The following is a 19,418-nucleotide window of genomic DNA, read 5'->3' as shown; positions in this document are numbered from 1 at the left end:
TCGGTTTTGAATGCCAATCGAACTGCTTTCGTAAAATTATTATTTGTGGTTTTTCAAAAATTGCATTAATGTGTCTGTGGATTTGAATTTCTGTGCCTACCTGTGTTCTTAAAGGCATTGGTGTGTTATGGGTAAACAGATGTTTAGGTTTTGTATACAGCCCCTACTGGCCCTCATTCTACCAGAGAACCAGCTGTGGGGACAAGGTTGGAAGGTGGTCAAAAGGTGTTGTTGTTTTACACTGAAGCCTCCCCTTCATACTACAAGAGGGGCAAGTGTGGAGGGGCAAACATAACTTTCACCCAGGGCAGCAAAATAGATTGAGCCAGCTACTGCTGACATGTACCACACACAAAAACCCACAGAGGTCTACAAAACAAACGGACGTTGGGCCAGTGGAAAGATGCAGCTCCCCAGGATAATGTTATACCTCAATTAGCCATATGAAATGGCTTCACAAACACACTTCAGTAACAAAGCAAAAGAATAAATTAACCCTGCAGTATGACACCCCACTGTCATTTTGCTCGTCTTGCTTTTGCTGGGTTGGTTGCCACTGCTATTCCAAACGACTGCAAGAGTTGCAAACCTGTCTGTACATTTTGCCTCCTAAAAGGACAGTCTGAGCTTCTTACACCTGCCACACGCATGCACATGCACACACCACCATAAACAAATGTTTAGGCTGTGCACACACTCCCATTTACTCTGCATCCAGTGCACTCCCATCTCTGGTTTGGGAAGCAGTGGACACAACACAACATGACCTACAATCCTATGTATCCCACTGTTTCTCATGGGATACTACTGTGTTTTGATGCATTCCCCCACAAACTATCTTCAATCCGAACTGAGAGACCTAGCTGTGTGTTAAGCTGGCAATGCACACACAGCCTTTCAGTGTCCCAGCTCCTTCCATTGGCTGCACTGGGGCTCTGAAACAACTAGCAGCCCAGCTGGGGTCCCACAACTCATCCTTTGCACTCGCCTGCATCAGCCCTGATGCAGGATTTATGCCAATAATGTCCCCCACAACAGGTATTTGAAGAGCAACACACTGGGACACAAAGCCTTCAACATGTCATGCCCGCTTCCTCGCCTGCTAATCCTTGGGTGGCAGTTCATCATAAAACAAGGCACTATGCACAGAGAGTCTGGCACCACCATGGGGAAACAGGCCGACGGAAGGCTACAGCTTCCATGCTGGGCTTAGAAATCCATCTGCGATCCATCCATTTGTATGTGTGTTTCCACGCTGCAGCAAATCCTTCCTGTCATGGTGTTAGGAGAGGCCCAAGCATGGCATGTGTCAGAAGAACCACAGTAAGCATGTTCCGCGGAAGGCCTAGTCTTGGGGGGTTCTGGGCCCCCTGAAACGCAGTGCCATTCAAAAGCAGCTCATTGGCACATGGCGCCAGGCCCGTGCCATGCAGCCATGCAGCGTTGCCCCATGTAGCAAGGTCTCTGGGGGGACAGGGCCTCGCTCCACGTCACTTGCAGACGTTCACCCACTCTGTTGCAGGGCACTCCTCGCACTCCACGTGGCAGCACCAGTGGAAGCGGCAGTGGCAACGCTGGGCATGCACCTCCTGCAGCACGTTGTGGCCCCGGCCGCAGCACAGGCTGCTGCAGCCGTCGGGCCGGGCGCTGCCCTTGGTGCAAGGGCGGCCATGGGTGCCCGGCGAGCCCAGGCTGGGGTCGGGCTCGCAAAAGTCAGGCGAGGGTTCGTAGAAGATGAGGTGCTTGGCCAGGCGCGAGCGCTGGAGGCGGGGCCGGAAGGCCCCCGAGTTGCTGTTGTGCGGCCGCAAGAGTATGGCGTGGTCCATTCGCTCCCTCAGGTGAGAGCCCACACGGCGGAAATCAGGTGCTGCCAACCAGCAGGTCCGGAACTGGCAGCTCCCTGAGGGGCCGTGGCATTTACATCTCCGCTGGCTCAGCTCTGACACAACCTGCCAAGGACATGGTGGGAAAGAGACAAGAAGGAAGCATTAGCTGCAGGAAAACGTGGGGTATTCAACTGCAGTCCCACCAACAATTCATGTTTTGCCAGACAGGTGCACCGAGGGGAGGGGCTGAGACTCACAGAGCTTTCCTGTAAATTTCCTAGAGAAAACTCTCTGAGATCATTTCCCTTGGGCCCTGACAGGAAGTGTGTGTAGTTATACAACCTCCTGCCCATCAACTTGGGGGGGGGGCAGCCCCCTCAAATATTTTATGGGGGGATGAAAAACCCTTGGCCCCTAGTAGTTGGCTCCTACGTCTGCTAAGCTCAGACTCCATTTTTAAGTGAGACTTAAATACAACTTACGAATTACCGTTTTAAGTTTACTTGAACAAAGTTGCTGTACTGTATCTGTTATTCTTCAAGAAGCATACTGAGAGAATAAATGTTATTTTTACATTTTACAAGGGTTTATGTGATTGTTAGAGGGGGGAAGGGGTCAATACCAGGAAAATACAGTCTGCCTTAAAAGCTTAAAGCTTCCCTTTAAGCTGCAAAGGGATAGCACTCTGCTGAACTCACAAACATAAGGTAGGAAGGTTAATATCTATTAAAAAATATTCTCCAGCATCTAATCACATCACAACAGAAAAATGGAGGAGCTTCCTGCTGCAGGGAAAGAGACGTTACCAGAGACACCAACCAACTCAAATCCAGTTTGATTTCCGATTAAATCTCTGAATCACCACAACACTCTAGAACTATTTCATCTAACTCATTTTTTCTTTGCTATTCTTTTTTTTTCTTTTTTTTGGCAGCCAGTGCATAGAGGGCTGCTCTGTGTGTGCAACTTGAATGGCTATAAAACAGGATTACACCAATTCATGGAGGAGAGGGTTATCAATGACTACAAGCCATGATCGCTATGCTTTACCTCCAGCAATGCTTCTGAATACCTAGCTCTCCCAGCTGCGTGGGGAGACGGAGGCAGTAGAACCAGTTGCTGGAAACAGCAAGAGGGGAGAGGGCTCGTGGGCTTGAATCCTGCTTGCTGGTTTCCTACAGGCAACTTGCTGGCTGAGCACAGTGAGAACAGAATGCTAGCCCAGATGGGCCACTGGCCTGATCCAGTAGGCTCTTCTCATGTTCTTATGCATTTGTTTCTCTCGTGAATCACACACTCACACAACACCCTTTCAGGATGTCCTTCTGTTGTGGGGTTATTGCATTTTTGGGGTACAGAAAGCTCACAATGTTTTCCATCTTGGAAAATGCATCTTTTCCTACGGGGAGGGAATCCCTACCTTCAGGATAGGGTAAACTTTATTCTGCTGGTTAGTCTTACCAATTTAGTTTTGTTAAAAATAAAACTATTCAGTCTTTATGTACAACCTCAGCGCTGAAACATTATGCAAAACATTATACAACTGTGTGTGTGTGTGTGTGACAGACTCTCTCGGGAGGTAGTGGACCAAGCATATGTTGTATTTGCCATAGCGACATAAGAATGCAGGAATGCCCCTCATCTGCATCCACAAGAAGTCTGGGTTCCAGTGGTGCCCTGCCTTTCAAGTTCTATATTGGAAGTTCATGCGGTGAGACTCACCGGGACCTTTACTTCATGCCTATGCCAGGATCCTGCACACTACAGCCCCCTAGTGCCCATAAAGAGTCTTCGAGAAGAGAACAGGAACAAATCTGGGAACAATACTGCACGCTAATCCTTCCAACTCAAATTTGGTTATTTAAATACAGGAAAACACACAGGAAAAGAGTGGGATTCCTAGGAGAGCCCACCTGCCAAATGCCAGACTTCACAATGACATTGGGTGACCCATTTTTGCCTGCACGGACCATCAGCTGATTGATCCATAATCCTAAGCGCTGCAGACTTGCAACATGAATCCTGAGGATGCCACATAGCGCACTGCATACCGGATTATGTACTTGCCTGTTTACTGCTGCCAACACAAACGTGTGCGTAGACCTTCAGGAATCCAGCCCCGTGGGGGACCCTTTCTCCCTGCTAACTCCAGCCCGGCCCTTTAGTTACACCAGATACTCTGGCTAGCAAAGCTCTGCCCCAGGGATGCCTCCTACCTTTCTGCCTACGCGATGACTGTGGAGCTGCATCCGTGCGTGAGCATCGCGCGGTTTCCCTCGAGGGTCCAAGAAATGCCGGGCAAATTTCTGGGCATAGTCAAAGTCTGCACTGCAGCCCCCCCACTCCCAGGTGTCCTGGGGACCAGGCTCCCCCCACAAGGAGGCCTTGCCGCGGCTCAGGGTCTGCAGCTGGCTGAGTTTCAGCTTCTGGTTCTCGGTGCCTTGCCCGGCACAACCACAGCTCTGCAGCTCCCCAAGGCTACAGGCTGTGGCTACTGCATGGGTCACCCCGGCTGCCAGCAGTGAGAAGGCAAAGGCACTTTCCCTGAAGCCTGTGGGGAGACAGAGGAAGGAAGAGGGTGAGTTGTAGATGCAGCTGGAGGACAGCTCAAATAACCAAGCGAGGAAGCATTTGCAAGAAGACAGGGAGAGAAAGGATGCCTGGCTATATATCTAGCCCTGCACATTTTGGGCATGTGTGTGTCCAACAGTCATGTTGATTGATTTGTTTTTGACATTTATATACCGCTGACCAACCATGTCCTCTGAGAGGTTCACAAATTTAAAACCAGTTACATGCAGATGGAAAACACAATTGATGCAAAAGCTGCACCCGGCACAAAATTAACGTAAAACCAGCATAAACCCACATGGAAGCATTTTTTTTTTTTAAAAAAAGCACTAAAACCCAACAAGGGGAAATCGTTTTTAAATACCTAGTGTTTGGTATAGGAGGCCTGGGAGAAAGAGAAGGTCTTTATCTGGCACCGAAAAAAAGATCCTGACATAGTTGTCAGGTGAGCCTCTTTGGAGAGAGCATTCCTCACCCCGGACTGCAGCACTGAAAGGCTTTTCCAGCAAAGGGACTGACTCATCTCTCGTCTCATTGTGTGACCTCTGAAATCAGGGCTGCCTGTGCTCTGTGCTACCACTACTGCCATCCCTGCCACACACAGAGATCCAGGACTAAGCTAATCCAGAACTTGGACCAGGATAGACTACAAATCTAGTCAAGCATTCTGCACATAATTGCTAATTTCTCATCATTTCTTTCCCTTATTCTATTCATGGGCAGGAAAATAACAGAAACAGCTATGCAGGACACTCCTTCTTTAGCCACTAGAATTCCTGCTCAATCCCTCAGTCTGGCTTCTGTGATTTCCTCAGGTATTAACCACCCAGTTTTAACTCTTTCAGAGTCCTGAGGGCTAGGAACTTTACTTTTTTTAAAAAAAGCAAAGGGTGCTTCTGGACTTGTCATTATTTTGGGGTGGGATTTAGTCACACCAGCAAATTCAAGTTGTGCAGTTATAGTTGATTGGGAGGTCTTGATCAGCACAACTTCTTCTCTAGAAGACTGGACTTTTTGGGACATGGAAAGTGATAGGGGGAAATCACCGGAAAATGTGGGATAATGGCTGCTTTGATGCAACATCATCTAACCTCCCCGCAAACAAATCAGAATAAATGCTCATTAAACAGCCATTGTTGTCTAATCTTGTCAGCAAACTAATTCTCAATAAACAGATCATCTGGAGGAGTCCAAAAACAGAAAGCAGAGCTTTTCAGGATTAAATTCTGTGCTTGTGCGGTGAGGTCACAGTGTATATAGAGCCATGCTTAGATCAGCTGAGAACATCATCTTAGTAATGCCATTCATATGCCAAGTTAGAATGTCAGCAGCTACACAGAACGAGAGAGTGCCCTTCCCCGGGCAGGATGCCAAAATCTTCCAGTATTTTCAGACCACCACAAAGGGTTTTTTGACGTGGGCTGGGCTGGGATTAAACTGGTTGGGGTTGTGTGTGACCGTGATTTTAGCAACTAACTACTGTGACCATTCACAATCTTTCAGGCTGGGCAGGCGCACCTTAAAATATCTAGTAATTTTAAATTAAATAGGGTTGTGCATGATCCTAGAAGTGGCATGTTTATGTCACTGTCAGGGCTTTCCCAAAGAACCCTGCAAGGACGGCAGTTTGTCCTGGAGTTGAAAGATGCCTAGCTGTCCCCTCACAGAACTACAAGTCCCAAGGTTCCCTGGGGTTATTATAAATAAGCCAATCCATAGTATAGGTTTGATCTTCTACAGTGCAATGCAGAAGCAAGCACGCAGAAGCAAGCACCAGTGGAGTTCAATGGTAAATGTGGGTTGCAGTCCTAGGGTGCTTATAGGCAGTCATGATTCTCAGGCTGGATTCAGTCATACCCCAGCAAACTAAGGCAGCACAATTAAAGCTGATTTGGTGCTTGTGTAAAACATATCCGCTTCCCCAAAATATCAGACTTTTTCCAACAAGAAAAATGACTGTGGGGGCAGAGAAAAGGGTGCAATGAACACTCATGTGACACAATCTCCCCACAAACAAATCAGGCTGAGGGCTCATTAAACTGGTTGTCTGGAAGCAATCTTAGATCCTGATCTGTTCAGGCTTAGCAATATTGGTATTTTCTTAAAATCAATGCAGGTTTCTTTTGTAGTGAAGATTAGCCCTCTTTCCTCAAGTAAATGAAGCCTCTTCCTCATCATCCCATCATCCAGCCCTTCGTCTCCACTAATCCTGATTTACCTTTCCGGTTTGTTTCTTGATCAGGCAAAGCCTTTCTGTTATTGATCCTCACTTTCCTACCGTCTTCCCATCTGATGCTGCCTGGGATCCTGATGAGCTGGCCAAACTCCCACCGCCACCTTCCATGACACATCAGGCAAAGGCTCAGAGCCCAGGTGCATGGGTTGCAGCTTGACGAAGCTCTTGCCTGCCCAGGGGCTGACTTTGATCTTGGATTTAAATTTGGAAAGGGCTCCTTCAAAGCTGAATTAATCAAAGAGATTCAGAGGACCAAAGTAAGGAGCTCCCGGCCAACTTGCCTCTAGGCTCAGGTGTTGGCCACTACATCTGCAACCAGGGAAAGGTGCACCCAAGAAAAGGTGCCTGCAGCAGGTTCAAGGGGAAAGAGCCAGGGCTGGTGTTCACCAAGACAGGCAGGCAGGGCAGAGCAGGCAGGCTCTAAGTGTATTGGGGTGTGTGTGTGTGTGTGTGCGCGCGCGCTTGGGAAGATGCACTCAGATGCTTCCTACCACCCTGCCCCGCGAACCAGGTCACTGCCTCCTCCTCCTCCGTATCAGCTGCACAGGCAGAGAGGGCAGGCATCAGTATCATCTGCTGTTTACTGTTAACAATTGTCTGCCCGCCCCAGTGGGCAAGTGGCAAGGGTGGCTAGGAGCATCAGTCAGAAAACCAGGAGGAGTTCCCTTTCCTTAGTTTTGGCTAAGCCATCTGCTACAAATTGCCCCTTCACTCAGGATTGGCACCCAGCTATTAAGTCGTAACAATAAATGTGCCTTAGAGTTAAAAGGCAGGAAGAAAAGTGAGCAGCCAGTGGCAGAAAGGAGCAGGAATGGGCACAGTGGCAGATGGGGAGGTGCAGGGCAGTGCTCAGGGGAATCGGCCGAGTGAAGCAGGCCCAACTCCCCAAGGGATGCCCAGTCCCCATCAAGATAAGAGAGCATGCAGGCGTTCATTTACAGTACTTGGAAAAATTATAAACCTCTTGTTCAGGAAAAGTTATTCGGTGATGATGCCACCCATCTGATGCCACTAACAACTTCTCTGAACATGCAAGTGGTGTACAAGCCCAATTCTATTTTTAAAACTTGACTAAAAAGATGGTTGCTCGTCCTTCTCCTCCTCCATAGTGGCAGCAGGCTTTAGGAGAAGCCATATTCAGGCTCTGAAGCCTTAGCAGCTGTCCAAAGATGCTAGCTCCTCACACCAGCCCGGAGGCAGACCCTGGGAAGTGGCTCATCTCAGGCGGCAGTTGTGGAGATGGACAGCAAGGTAAGGGAGGACAGAACTGCAATGGCAGCACAGCCTGTTGTGCTCCAGCCCCCTCCCCTTGAACCAGCCTATTGTCCTCAGGTGTGGGACGGGACACCATCCAGTCACTGTCGGGCTGGACTGAGGAGGAATGGTGGAGACTGCCCCCACCTTCCTGCACCTTCCCGAGGAGGACAGTATAGATTTACAGCAGCGGTTTGCAGAAGGTCATAGTTCAGAGGCTGCAGAGGGGAGAGGCTGGGAAATATTGGGAGAGCAGCAGCACCAGAGGAGAGACAGCTGACAGACTCAGTGTCTTTGGAAAGCATTCCTGACCCGCCTCTCCCAGGACCCAGTGTGCATTGAGAACAGAAAGCTCAGAGGCAGAAAGCACAGATCAGGCAATGCAGGGATGACGTATAATAGGAGAGACGGAGGGAGTGGGACTTTACTCAGAGCAACGTCATTATCTGAGATAGATGGCATTTCTATGTTCTCTGTGAATATTGAATAAAATACTTGGGAAGAATTGTTCTTGCTTATCAGCTTCTTGGCTGCCACCGTGGGAGGAATCAGATTCCCCAAAGCCTGACAGTCACTAGGGTTGAAGTAAGATTCAAATGCAAGCCCGGTCAGCTTCTCTGTGTGGACTGGAGGCAGGGGGTGACATTTTGTTCTTTGCCTCAGGCAGTAACATGTTTGGGGCCAGCCCTCTCACCACCACCCAGTCTGTTCTTATCCTTAAGGTAAAGGGTAAAGTGACCCCTGACCATTAGGTCCAATTGCGAACAACTCTGGGGTTGCGGTGCTCATCTTGCTTTATTGGCGGAGGGAGCCGGCGTACAGCTTCCGGGTCATGTGGCCAGCATGACTAAGCTGCTTCTGGCGAACCAGAGCAGCGCACAGAAATGCCTTTTACCTTCCTGCTGGAGTGGTACCTATTTATCTACTTGCACTTTGACGTGCTTTCGAACTACTAGGTTGGCAGGAGCAGGCATCGAACCGCCAACCTTCTGATCGGCAAGCCCTAGGCTCTGTGGTTTAACCCACAGCACCACCCGCGTCCCTTGTTCTTATCCTTAAGGTACATTTATTGTTACTCCTGGCCCAAGAATTCTCTTGAGGGAGAGAGACTTCAACCACAGACAGTTTAGGGAATGGGACCTCCCTCCACTATTGATTTGTTGTTGTTTAGTCATTTAGTCATGTCCGACTCTTCGTGACCCCTTTGGACCATAGCACGCCAGGCACTCCCTGCCTTAATTTGGTACAGTGGTACCTTGGTTTTCGAACATAATCTGTTCCAGAAGACTGTTTGACTTCAAAACGTTCAAAAACCAAAACTCAACAGCCGACAGCTAGGCTTCAGGGCCTTGCACTCAGTGGAAGTCGTGTTTCCTGTTTGACTTCCGAGGTGCATTCAGAAACCGAAGCAGTCACTTCCAGGTTTTTGGCGTTCGGAAACTGAAACGTTCGACTTCCAAGACGTTCGGAAACCGAAGTGCCACTGTACTAGGAATAACAATGTCAAGCAAATCAGGTCTAAGCACCAGGAATCCCTGACTACTGGTGAACAATGGATGATGATGATGATATCCTGTTCTCCTGACATGTTCCCCAAACTTGACACAGCTGGAGTACTCCCTTCACCCCACAAATTAAAACTGGAAGTACATGTCACTTTTATAGCCAGGGCGCACTTGCACACCAGGACAGAACTGCTGGTGCATCGCCAGAGGAGCTAGATGTAGTGCCTTTCATGTGTCAGTGATCTGGCGCAATGCCTCCCGATTTGAAGGAGGAAAGCCCAGAGGTGACATGCAGAGCTGCTGGGTGCAGCCTCCTTGATGAGCGATAAATTCTGCTGTGAATCCTGCATCGCGCGTAACTAAACGATTCAACTGCACTCAGTGCAGAGAAGTAGCAGGATCAGTGCTTTTATTCTAGAAAAAAATGGTGCTGGTATAATAATTTTCTTCATAATAATAATTTATTATTTATACCCCGCCCATCTGGCTGGATTTCCCCAGCCACTCTGGGCGGCTCCCAACAGAATTAAAAGCACAATAGAACATCAAACATTAAAACTTCCCTAAACAGGGCTGCCTTCAGATGTGTCCTAAAAGTCAGATGTGTCCTAAAAGTTGTTTCTTTCCTTGACATCTGATGGGAGGGCGTTCCACAGGGCGGGAGCCACTACTGAGAAGGCCACTCCCCATGAAGTTGTTACACTAAGTGCCACCCTTTCAGCCAGTGTTTCTCTTCTTAGAAAAAAAGGTGCTGGTACCGTGTACCCCTGAGTAACCCCGGAAAAAGAGCCCAGAGCAGAATCACCATTCACAGCAGAGGCTGGTTGATGAATCATACAGGGATGCAGCAGGCAGCCTCTTCTGTGACTGGGCTCTTCTGGCTCAACCAGCCTTTTGCATCCAGTTCATTTATTTCTTGTGGCATGCTAGCAAGGATTTCATGGCACGCTGTTTCGGAATTACCACTGTAACTCGCTGGGCCTTCTTTGGCTTTCCCTCCATTTGTAGTGACCCTGTTTGGCTCCATTTCTGTTGTCACAAGAGGGGAAAGGGGGCACTGAGTCAGCTCCTAGAGGGAGGGCCAGTGGGGAGGTGAAGAAGGGTGCAGCAGTGATAGCAAGGCATGAATCAAGTTCTGGTTTTATTGCTTACAGACTCCAATAGAAGAAGAGGAAAGTGTCAAATCACATCATACGGCAAATATCCTCTCAAGCTCCTCACCTCTCTTCAGAACAGCGCTGTTGAGAAGCATGGTGCCACTGCTGCTCAAGTCCGAGCAATCCCACCGCCTCTCTTGCAGCTGATGCCGGCATTCATGGATGGCGAGGTGGACGCCTTGCAGAGCTGAAGCCATGGCTTCTGGGCTGCGGGTGCAGAGCCCAAGTTGGCGCCGGCTCAGCCAAGGGAGGGTCATGCAGATGGTGTTGGGAGTAAGAACAGGTTCAGCCAGCACCCTTGGGCCTAGGAAGTCATGGCCCAGGATCCTATAGAAGAACAGAGAAATTAAGCAGGAACTTGGCTTTGGGAACATAAGAGGAGGAGGGAGAGAGAGCGAGAAAGGCAGAGGCTACTTACTGCCTCACCCACAAATCATAACAGACAGGAGCAAACACAGTGGGCAGAACAGAATGCTAAACGATGGAAGCTCCATAATGGAGATTGGGTGCCCCTTAGATAAAAGTACACCCATCCATCTGGGCATGGAGTAAGCTACACGAGTCCTTGGCTAGACAAAATCAGCCACAATGGCCTAAAAAAACTGGGCAATAGCACAAGGTATCTACAAATTCTCTGGGCCTGTGTCCATCACTAGCACCAGATATGGAAGCTGGAGGTGGAGTCAACAATGGAACTGGAGCAAAGAGACCGGAGCAATAAGGAGCTCTGAAGAGAGCTATGAACCCAGCAAAGTCCAGAGGAGACCGAAGGACTTATGTAGCCATTGTCTCTACCAGGTCCTCTGCAGTGTCATTCTCCCTCCTCCTGAGCAGATCCTTCCTTCTGAGTACAGTGTTACCTCTGGATGCGAACGGGATCCGTTCCGGAGCCCCGTTCGCATCCTGAGCAGAACGCAACCCGCGTCTGCACGTGACGTGATTCGCCATTTCTGCGCATGACGTCATTTTGAGCGTCTGCGCATGCGCGAGCGGCGAAACCCGGAAGTAATCCGTTCCGTTACTTCTGGGTCGCCGCAGAACGCAACCTGAAAACGCTCAACCTGAAGCGTCTTTAACCCAAGGTATGACTGTAGACCCTTTGGGTCAGAGTTGTCTGGAAGGCAAACAGGCTCCTGCGGGTTTGGCTTTCCCATCAGCTGCGCAGCCTCCCTTTGTACCCAAGGCTTAAAGGATGGGGTAGGAGGGAACTGCAGAGAAAGGCAGGGCTCAGGATGGGGTCATGGAGTGGGGATGTGGGGGAGCAGGATGTGTCCAGGTGAGGCATCTCAGAGATGGGGCTCTACAGGCTGTCTTTGGATTGGTTTCTCTGTGTCTTCAGTGGGAATGGGGTGCCGTGTGGGAGCCCCATCATGCCTCTTCCTCCAAGGAGGTCTCTCCAGGGTCTGGATCAGCCAGGATCTCAGTTCCATGCGTCTCTGCAGGAATGCAGGGTAGGGAGACCTCTGAAAGAGGAGGGGCTTCTGTGCAAAATTCTGTGGACACCACCAGAAATTTGGGGGTGCCACCATATCTGTATCTATCCCCTGAATCATACAGATCCATTCCCTTTCCACCACATTCAGATAGAGCTGGGAATGAAGTTAAATTGTTCTTTTCCCTCCTTCATTGAATTATGTATGCTATTCCCCCTCCCTGCCCGCTCTCTGACCCATTGATCTCAGCCAGATGCAGAAGAACCCACCTTAGCCCCTAGGACTTCAATCTTTGCGCTACAACCTCTCCATTTCATTCCATTCTCAGGTAAGGTGGGAGGGAGAGAGGGAATGACTAGGAAGCACAACTCCTACGTTTCTGCTAAACCTGACGGGTCCCACTCCTCAAGCAGAATCGGGGCCAATGCATTTCATCACACATGTGTGGAGGGTCGTGCAAAACCCTTGTGGCAGTCCAGCCCAACTCTATTGCCTGAGGGAGAGATCAGTGCACCTGGGTGGGCGAGTATCCAGGGGGAAATTCCCTGCCTGCCCCCCCACCCCCCTCACTGGCACCAGATGAAAGCCAGGTTGAAGATCAAAAGCATCACCCTGCGGCTCAGCACCCAAAGAGGGGGTGGGGGTGGAGGGGAGGGAGGGAGATGTTCCCCTGACAGAAGCAGAGGAGCCCCTCCCAGATCTAACACAGGGTGTCTCCGTGGCAACAGAAGGAGGAGCAGGAATAACCCCGGCAGTGGCAGACACAGACACAGACATGTCGATGTGGGAAAGGGAAATGGAGCCAAGTTTCCTGATCAGAAGGGGCCACCATAGCAACCACCCAGTGGAGAGGGACATCCTCAGGTCATTTTCACGTGCAGCTCCAGCTCCTGCTCCCAGCTGACACAGAGAGATCAGTGGCAGTCCCTCCTATCACACACCCTCTCCCGGAAAATTACCCCAGACAAACATCCAAGCATTTTTCACAACAAGCCCCATGAGTTTTCCATAAGTGGGGCACTTGTCTTAGGGCCTCTCATCACAAGAGGACCAAATCAGCCCCTAAGGGCACATGATAGATCTATCTAATCATGCTCTAAACAGAAATATGGGAGTCAAACATTATAGAACGTTCTCCCTATACAGAATTGGGGCCAACTGATTTCGTCATCCATGTGTGCAGGGTTGTTGCCACACTAAGCCCTTGTGGCTGTCACATGCATCCAGTTTATGATGCTCAGAGGGACGTTCTTTTGAACTTGTGAATCCTTCCTTCCTTCCTTCCTTTATACCAACAAGAACTACTACTGCAGCTTAGATACCAACTCGGCAATCCTGTGCATGTTTACTCAGAGGTAAGTCCCACTTGACAGTATCCTAAGCGAAGTGGGCAAGGGACTGCAACCTGAAGGAAAGGCCCATTAAAAAACAGCAGAATTTACTTAAGAGTAAATGTGCATAGGATTGTGCTGGGCTGCTGCAATAATGTGCATAGGTACTTGGGAATAAGCCTTGTTAAATTTGGTGGGATTTACATCAGAGTAAACATGCTTAGAATTGTACTGTGCCTGGCTGATTGTGGCCTGGGGCGATCTTCACTGATTCACAGATAAGAGCCTACATCTCCAAAACATCTCTCAGGGTCACTTTGCATCAGGAATGAGGAAGCTGTGGCCTTCCAGATGCTGGTGGACTCCAGCTCCCATCAGCCTCAGCCAGCATCGCCAATGGTTGGGGGTGATGGGAGCTGGAGTCCAGCAACACCTGAAAGGACCCCGCCCTGGTTTTACATATTGCCTGTAGTGGCATGGTAGCTGCCTCTGCTGTGGCTGTTCCCAAGCCACTCTGGGAATGCATAAAGCTTCCACCCATGTTACACAACATGCCAATGACACACCACCCAAAAAGGCAGGCGTTGCTGGCATGTTATGTCAACGTACACTTTATGTCTATATGCTGCTGTGTCAGTGCGAGCACAGCCCTCAGTCCGTATACACATCTGATAAAGCAAGGCTACAAAAATGCAAACCGCGATGAATCAGTTTCCAAAGGGCTGCGATACCATCTCCTTTTGTGAACGTGAAGCGTCCTCAAAGCATCTGAGCATAAGAACATAACAGCAGCCCCGCTGGATCCAGGCCAAAGGCCTCTCTAGTCCAGCACTCTGTTCCCACGCAGTTCAACCAGACACCTCTGGGAAAGCTACAAGCAGAACATGGCTGCAATGGTCCTCTCCTGCTTCGGTTCCCCAGCATGCCTCTGAGCCCAGAGGTAATAGAGCCATCAGGACTCAGAGGCATTAAGAGCCTTATCCTCCATGAATCTCTCTAATCCTCTTTCAAAGTTGCAAACCACTTTGAGATTCCCCCCATTAGCACTACCCTCACAGAGGAAGAAACTCTCATTCCACGCACAGGTGTCCACTCGTTCAGCTACTGTCCAGCTGAGACCCTCCAGCACATATTAGCATAAGCTTGTAGGTCATCTATAACGAGTAGAGAAATGCCTGCAGGTAATGACTCTCTCACACCCCACCTAGTCATAGCGACTCTTGGAGGTTTAGAAGAGACCCGTGCCACCTCTGATGCACAGGCCACACTGCCTAACACTCCTTGTCTCTCTTCTAGCTCCTGAGTTGTAAGCCCTCAATCTGCAAGAGAAAAAGAACCGAGCCTGCGCTTTGAACAGATGAAGCTGCCTCACATCCAACCATATCATTGGCCCACATAACCCAGTTCTGTTTACTCTGATGGGCAGCAGCTCTCTAGGGCAGGGATGAGGAAGAGGTGACCCTCCATATGCTATTGAATTACACCTCCCCTCATTCCCTGACCACCAGCTGTGCTGGCTGGAGCTGAGGTGAGTTGGCATCCAAAAACATCTGGAGATCCACAGTTCCCCCATCCCTGTCCAAAGGTTTCGTGAAAGGGGTCTTTGTGAATTCTGCTCTCTCAGACTCCTGGAGATGCTAGGGTCTGAGCCTGGGAGGGACCCCACGCATGCAATGTCATGTGTCTCATAACTGAAGTATGTCACCTCCCTTAGCTCAACCTCAGGGATGGGCAACGTGTGGCCCTCCCCATGTTGCTGGACTACAACTCCTATCATCCCTGATCAAAGGCCATGCTGGCTGGAGCTGGAAGTCCAAAAACATCAATGGTGCCACACATTCCTCACCTCTGGTCTAGCTTGGGCAATGCTGTTATGGCATCTATTTTAACCAACTTAATACCTAAGTTGGTCTTAAATCTAGTGAAAGCTAGCATTAACTTGCATATAAAAACACATGGCACACAATTCTTGCTGTGGATTAATCTGGAGTAACTACCACTCTTGGTCCCATACACAGAGCTAGTTTGCATGTAATACTGAGCCAAACTATGTCTTAGTGTGAATAGGCAGGCGTGCAAGCTCTGTTTGTAGTTTGGCTTAGCGTTATGTGCAGAACCAGCTCATAATCACAAACAATCCACGCAGACCATCATTAAGTCATCCTGAGCTACTGGTCTTCAGCTGGTGGGCTGTGCCATGATCCAAGCTGGGGCACAACAGGAGCACTATCCTCACACAAGTAGATGGCATATAAGAAATGGGTCCCCAAATGCATGTTTGGGTTAAAAGTCGGCCCTGGATCCAAAAAGAGTGAAGAGACATGTCCTCAGCGATCATCAGAAATGTGTTCCAGGAATTCCGCCTACATATTCCCTCAGCTTTAACCCTCTAAACTCACTGCTTTCGTGGAAAATCCAGGCACCACATTTTAAAAATCCAGTGGGAAAGCAGGGACAGAGGAAGCTGACTGGGGAGAGGCTACAGCTGTACAGTTTGTCCTTGGCATATTGCTTGCTGCGCACTTATGTAGTAAGGAAGAAGCAAGCACGATGCCAACTGGGCGGATAAATGCCCTTCCACACCAGGGACCCTCATTAGCCCCACATAATCACACCAGTGCCATTCTCCTGGCTGTTCAGTATCCCCAGCAGGACAGGGGCAGCAATTTCTGGGACAGCTCCATTCCCACCACCACAGCACCGCACCTCCGTGAATCACTTACCCTCTCCAAAGGCAGAGGCAGGCAGCAAAGAGACAAGTGGCCACACAGGGGTTTATTGGAGCCATGCCAAGCTCTGACCGGGCTGCTCTCTAGTTTGGCTGGAGGTCACCCTCTCCCTCATGGCCCTCCCAAGCGGGGCAGAAGGAGGAAGGTTCTGGAATAAGAGACAGTAAGTAAGTGGGGTGGGAAGTGGGAAGTGGGCAGGGGGGAAGCGAGCCGATAGCCCTTTCCCAACATCCTCCCGATTCCCTAGGAGGAATAAGGGTCATTTCCCCAGCCCCTGACTCCTTCGCCTACCCCCAAAAATGAGCTGAATCATGGCCTCCCCATAGTTTAAAGCATTTTTAAAATGGCAGCAGCTAAAGGGATCAATACAAAAAGTAAAGAGGTTGCCATGTGAGCACAGCTCCTGACAGCTCTCTCAATTCGTTCTACTCAAGCTCTGCCATCTCCATCCCACCTACTGCAATCAAGTTTCAAGGGCTACGCTGGGTATGAACTTGTGAGGAGGAAGAGCGACCTGCGGGTATAGGGTGGTCTATAAATTCAATTAGTAATAGTAATAATAATAATAATAATAGCAGCACAGGTCAGAAAGAAGCTCAAGCTTCAGTAATTATTTCCCTCCCACAAATTCCTTCCTGCAGCTGGAAAGGCAACCCAGTTCTCAACACACACACACATTTACAACGGGGCAGTGACCTAGGATTGCCAAAGGCCCCCTTGCCCCCTCCAGCGTGAAAGAGCGGCAGAAATCCAATACTCCATTATGGAGATAGCGCACCATCAGTTGAATTTCTGCCTGTCTGGCCGTAATTAAAGATACAGGTGAGGGCAAGGATGGTAAGGCTACGTTGAACCTAGCGGCATGGCTTCAAACACAGTGACCCCAGATCCCCAGCTTATGCGGGAACAGCTCACAGTCGTCCCCCCCCCCCCCAAGCAGACCTGCCTTCACGCCACCGAGGAGTCCGCGCTCCCAAGTGCAGAGGCTGGTTTTCTAGCGCAGCGCCTGCCCCAAGCTTACCGTGGCAGCCAGGAATCCCCTCCCCTCTCGCCCCTCTCCTCTCGCTCATCTACCTGCCCCTTCTCCCTCTCCCTCTCCCTCTCTCCGCGGCCGCTAGAGAGCCTCGCCTGGGCGAGGTTTTCCCCTCCCCATCCGGGGGCAGCTGGAGCCGGGAAGCAGCTGTTCAGTTCGGGTGCGGTTCCAGTGCCCACACCCACGGGCGTGAACGCCAGCCCGCCGTGGGTCCCACGGGCCGCGCGCGGCGCCTCTCTTCTCCCCAGGCGCAAAGCGCGGACCCCACCTTCTCCCGCGGCTCCTCGGCTGACCAGGAGGCGACCCGCCCGCCCGCCCGCCCGCCTTCCACCGGAGAGAACCCAGGCGTCCTGGAGCCCCAAACCCCGATCCCGTCTCCCCTGAGCGACTGGATCCCAACCACTGGATCCCAGCCTCTCCCTGCTTTCAAGCCTCTACAGGTTGCCTTCCCGCAGACTGATAGAGAGGATTAGAGCAGAGGAAAGTTTCTGTTCGGTTCTTTTGCTTCCCTCTCCTTCCTTCGCCCTTCGGTCGCGTTCCTCCTCTAACCTCGCTCGCTGGCCGTTTTTCTCCCTCCGTCCGGACGATCCGCTCGCGCGCTTCTGCAGCCGGCTGCCAGCTTTCATGGCTCCACTCCCCTTTTCCTAGCAGGCTCCGCTGCCGTCCCTCCTGCCTCGGGCGTCCCAGCCCCACACGCTCGCGCGGGTCGGCCTCGCTTCCTCCCCCCCCCTTTTCCTGGGGGCGGGTGGGAAATCGCGCGGGAGGAAAGAGAGACCCAAAGGCCATCTAGTCCAGCACGCACACACCGCACGCGGGGAGCGCGCACAGCCCCAAGGCAGAACGACGCACCCGCCCCTCCAAACTAGCCCCCGCGTGTTACGAAAAGGAGAGAGCAGGTGCACCTCCCCAAAAACAGGAGCCAGGCGCGCTCGGGACTCTTGCCAGTCTTCAAAGATAAGCCCCGGAAAGGTTGCAGCAATAAAACTGCTAGCCTCTATGCAAAGCTAAGCAGGATCCGGTATGGTTTCAAATTGGATGGGACACCGTGTGTTGAGATAGGTTTTTGGTTGGACTAGATGACCCTAAGGATCCCTTCCAACGCTACAATTCCGTAATTTTGTGGTTTAGGATTCTGCAATTCCCCTTTCCTAAACACAGGGAGGCCCTTCAGAAATTGCCGGACTGCAACTCCCACCATCCCTCACCATTGCCAATGCTGGCTGGGGCTGATGGGAATTGGAGTCCCAACGCTGTGAAGCGCGGGGGGGGGGCTCCGTCTCGAGAACCTAACGCCCCACAACTGAATGGGCATCCCTTTCATAAATGCTGCATGCACCACACTGAACTGCAACCCCGTTATATTCTTGGGAGAATGTTACCTATGGTTCCTCCCATTTAGCCCCATGGGAGGAGAGGCAGCATCGATTGGCCTGGAGAAATTTGATTGTTGGCCAAGCATTTAAACCTCTATCTTCGCTCCCCCAATACTGTACTGAGTTCCGGGTATAAAGTTGTTGCAAGGTCGTTCATCAACCCGGGAGCTCCTTCTCAGATTCAGTTGCATTGCTGCACGAAGAACTGAGACGTGTTCGGGGCGCGGGGGGGGGGGAGCCCCTCTTTAGCGCGTTGTGCCGGGTGGCGCGTGGACTCTGAGCAGACGGAAGCGCTGCTGAGCCAGTCGGTAGCGTAAGTTAGACGGTCCGCCACGCGGCGAGCGAGCGCCCCAAAGGCGGGTTGGTTCCGAGGCCACGTCGGATAATAGCAGCCCGATGAGATGCAGAAATTGCGAACCTAACTCTAAATATGATCGGGCTGCACGTCGGGTGCGCTGCCTTGCAGAGAGCAAGCATGCACGGCTTGCGCTTCAATTGCACGGCGCACTTGGACAGAATGCCTGTGTTCCACGACTTTCCTTGGCTCGCTTAGGCTCCCTTCCTTACCCTTCGAATTACTGCACGGGCAGGCCGCTCGCAAAGCTGGAAGGGGCGCAGGCAATCGCTAATGGGGAGGAAAAGGCGGCGATCTCCTCTCTCACCCTTCCCTCCAGGCATAAATCAGCCCTGCACAGACCAACTCCCACCTATAGGACTTTGCACACAATCCAGCCCCCGCGTTGCAGTGTTAGGTTCTGGGGCCTACAGAGCGAGCAAACCGGGCTGGCTGCGCAAGCCAGCAGGCGCCCTAAGTCAGAGGAGCATTTTGCACAGCGGGGTTTGGGGGGGGTGGCTACAGAGCCCCCCCCACCAGCTGGACTCCTGTTCTCCGAGCCCTGCAGCCTGGCGGGGTTGTTGCTTGCTTCCATCCATCACAGGACACTCCCAAGTTTCCAGTCCGCTGGGTGCC

At 51.0% G+C, this 19,418-nt stretch overlaps 1 protein-coding gene across 6 annotated transcripts; it reads right to left on the bottom strand.

The window, feature by feature from the left end:
* Positions 1–48: 48 nt before the first annotated feature.
* WNT10B (Wnt family member 10B) lies at positions 49–18,658 on the bottom strand. 6 transcript variants are annotated; one of them, XM_081844876.1, is made up of 5 exons: positions 18,455–18,658; positions 16,037–16,190; positions 10,614–10,876; positions 4,043–4,377; positions 49–1,949 (listed from the first exon to the last, which is right to left on the bottom strand). In XM_081844876.1, the coding sequence occupies exons 2-5, from the start codon at positions 16,099–16,101 to the stop codon at positions 1,491–1,493; spliced, it is 1,122 nt and encodes a 373-aa protein (XP_081701002.1). In that variant the 5' UTR covers positions 16,102–16,190; positions 18,455–18,658; the 3' UTR covers positions 49–1,490. The 6 variants fall into 6 exon arrangements, with proteins under 6 accessions (XP_081701002.1, XP_081701000.1, XP_081700999.1 ...); XM_081844874.1 differs by lacking the exon at positions 18,455–18,658 and adding an exon at positions 17,625–17,894; XM_081844873.1 differs by lacking the exon at positions 18,455–18,658 and adding an exon at positions 17,064–17,286.
* Positions 18,659–19,418: the final 760 nt, after the last annotated feature.

Source organism: Podarcis erhardii (genome assembly GCF_964252035.2).
Source record: "Podarcis erhardii genome assembly, chromosome: 2".
NCBI lineage: Eukaryota > Metazoa > Chordata > Lepidosauria > Squamata > Lacertidae > Podarcis > Podarcis erhardii.
This window is presented reverse-complemented; position numbering and strand designations above follow the sequence as displayed.

What these genes read in the sequence shown, in the direction of transcription:
- WNT10B (XM_081844876.1), bottom strand. Translation starts at nt 16,101, where the DNA reads ATGGCTCCAATAAACCCCTGTGTGGCCACTTGTCTCTTTGCTGCCTGC. An exon ending in CAGCGCTGTTCTGAAGAGAG is followed by an intron (nt 4,378 to 10,613) that starts GTGAGGAGCTTG and finishes GTCTCCCCACAG; the next exon opens with GCTTCAGGGAAAGTGCCTTT. An exon ending in GTCATCGCGTAGGCAGAAAG is followed by an intron (nt 1,950 to 4,042) that starts GTAGGAGGCATC and finishes TGTCCTTGGCAG; the next exon opens with GTTGTGTCAGAGCTGAGCCA.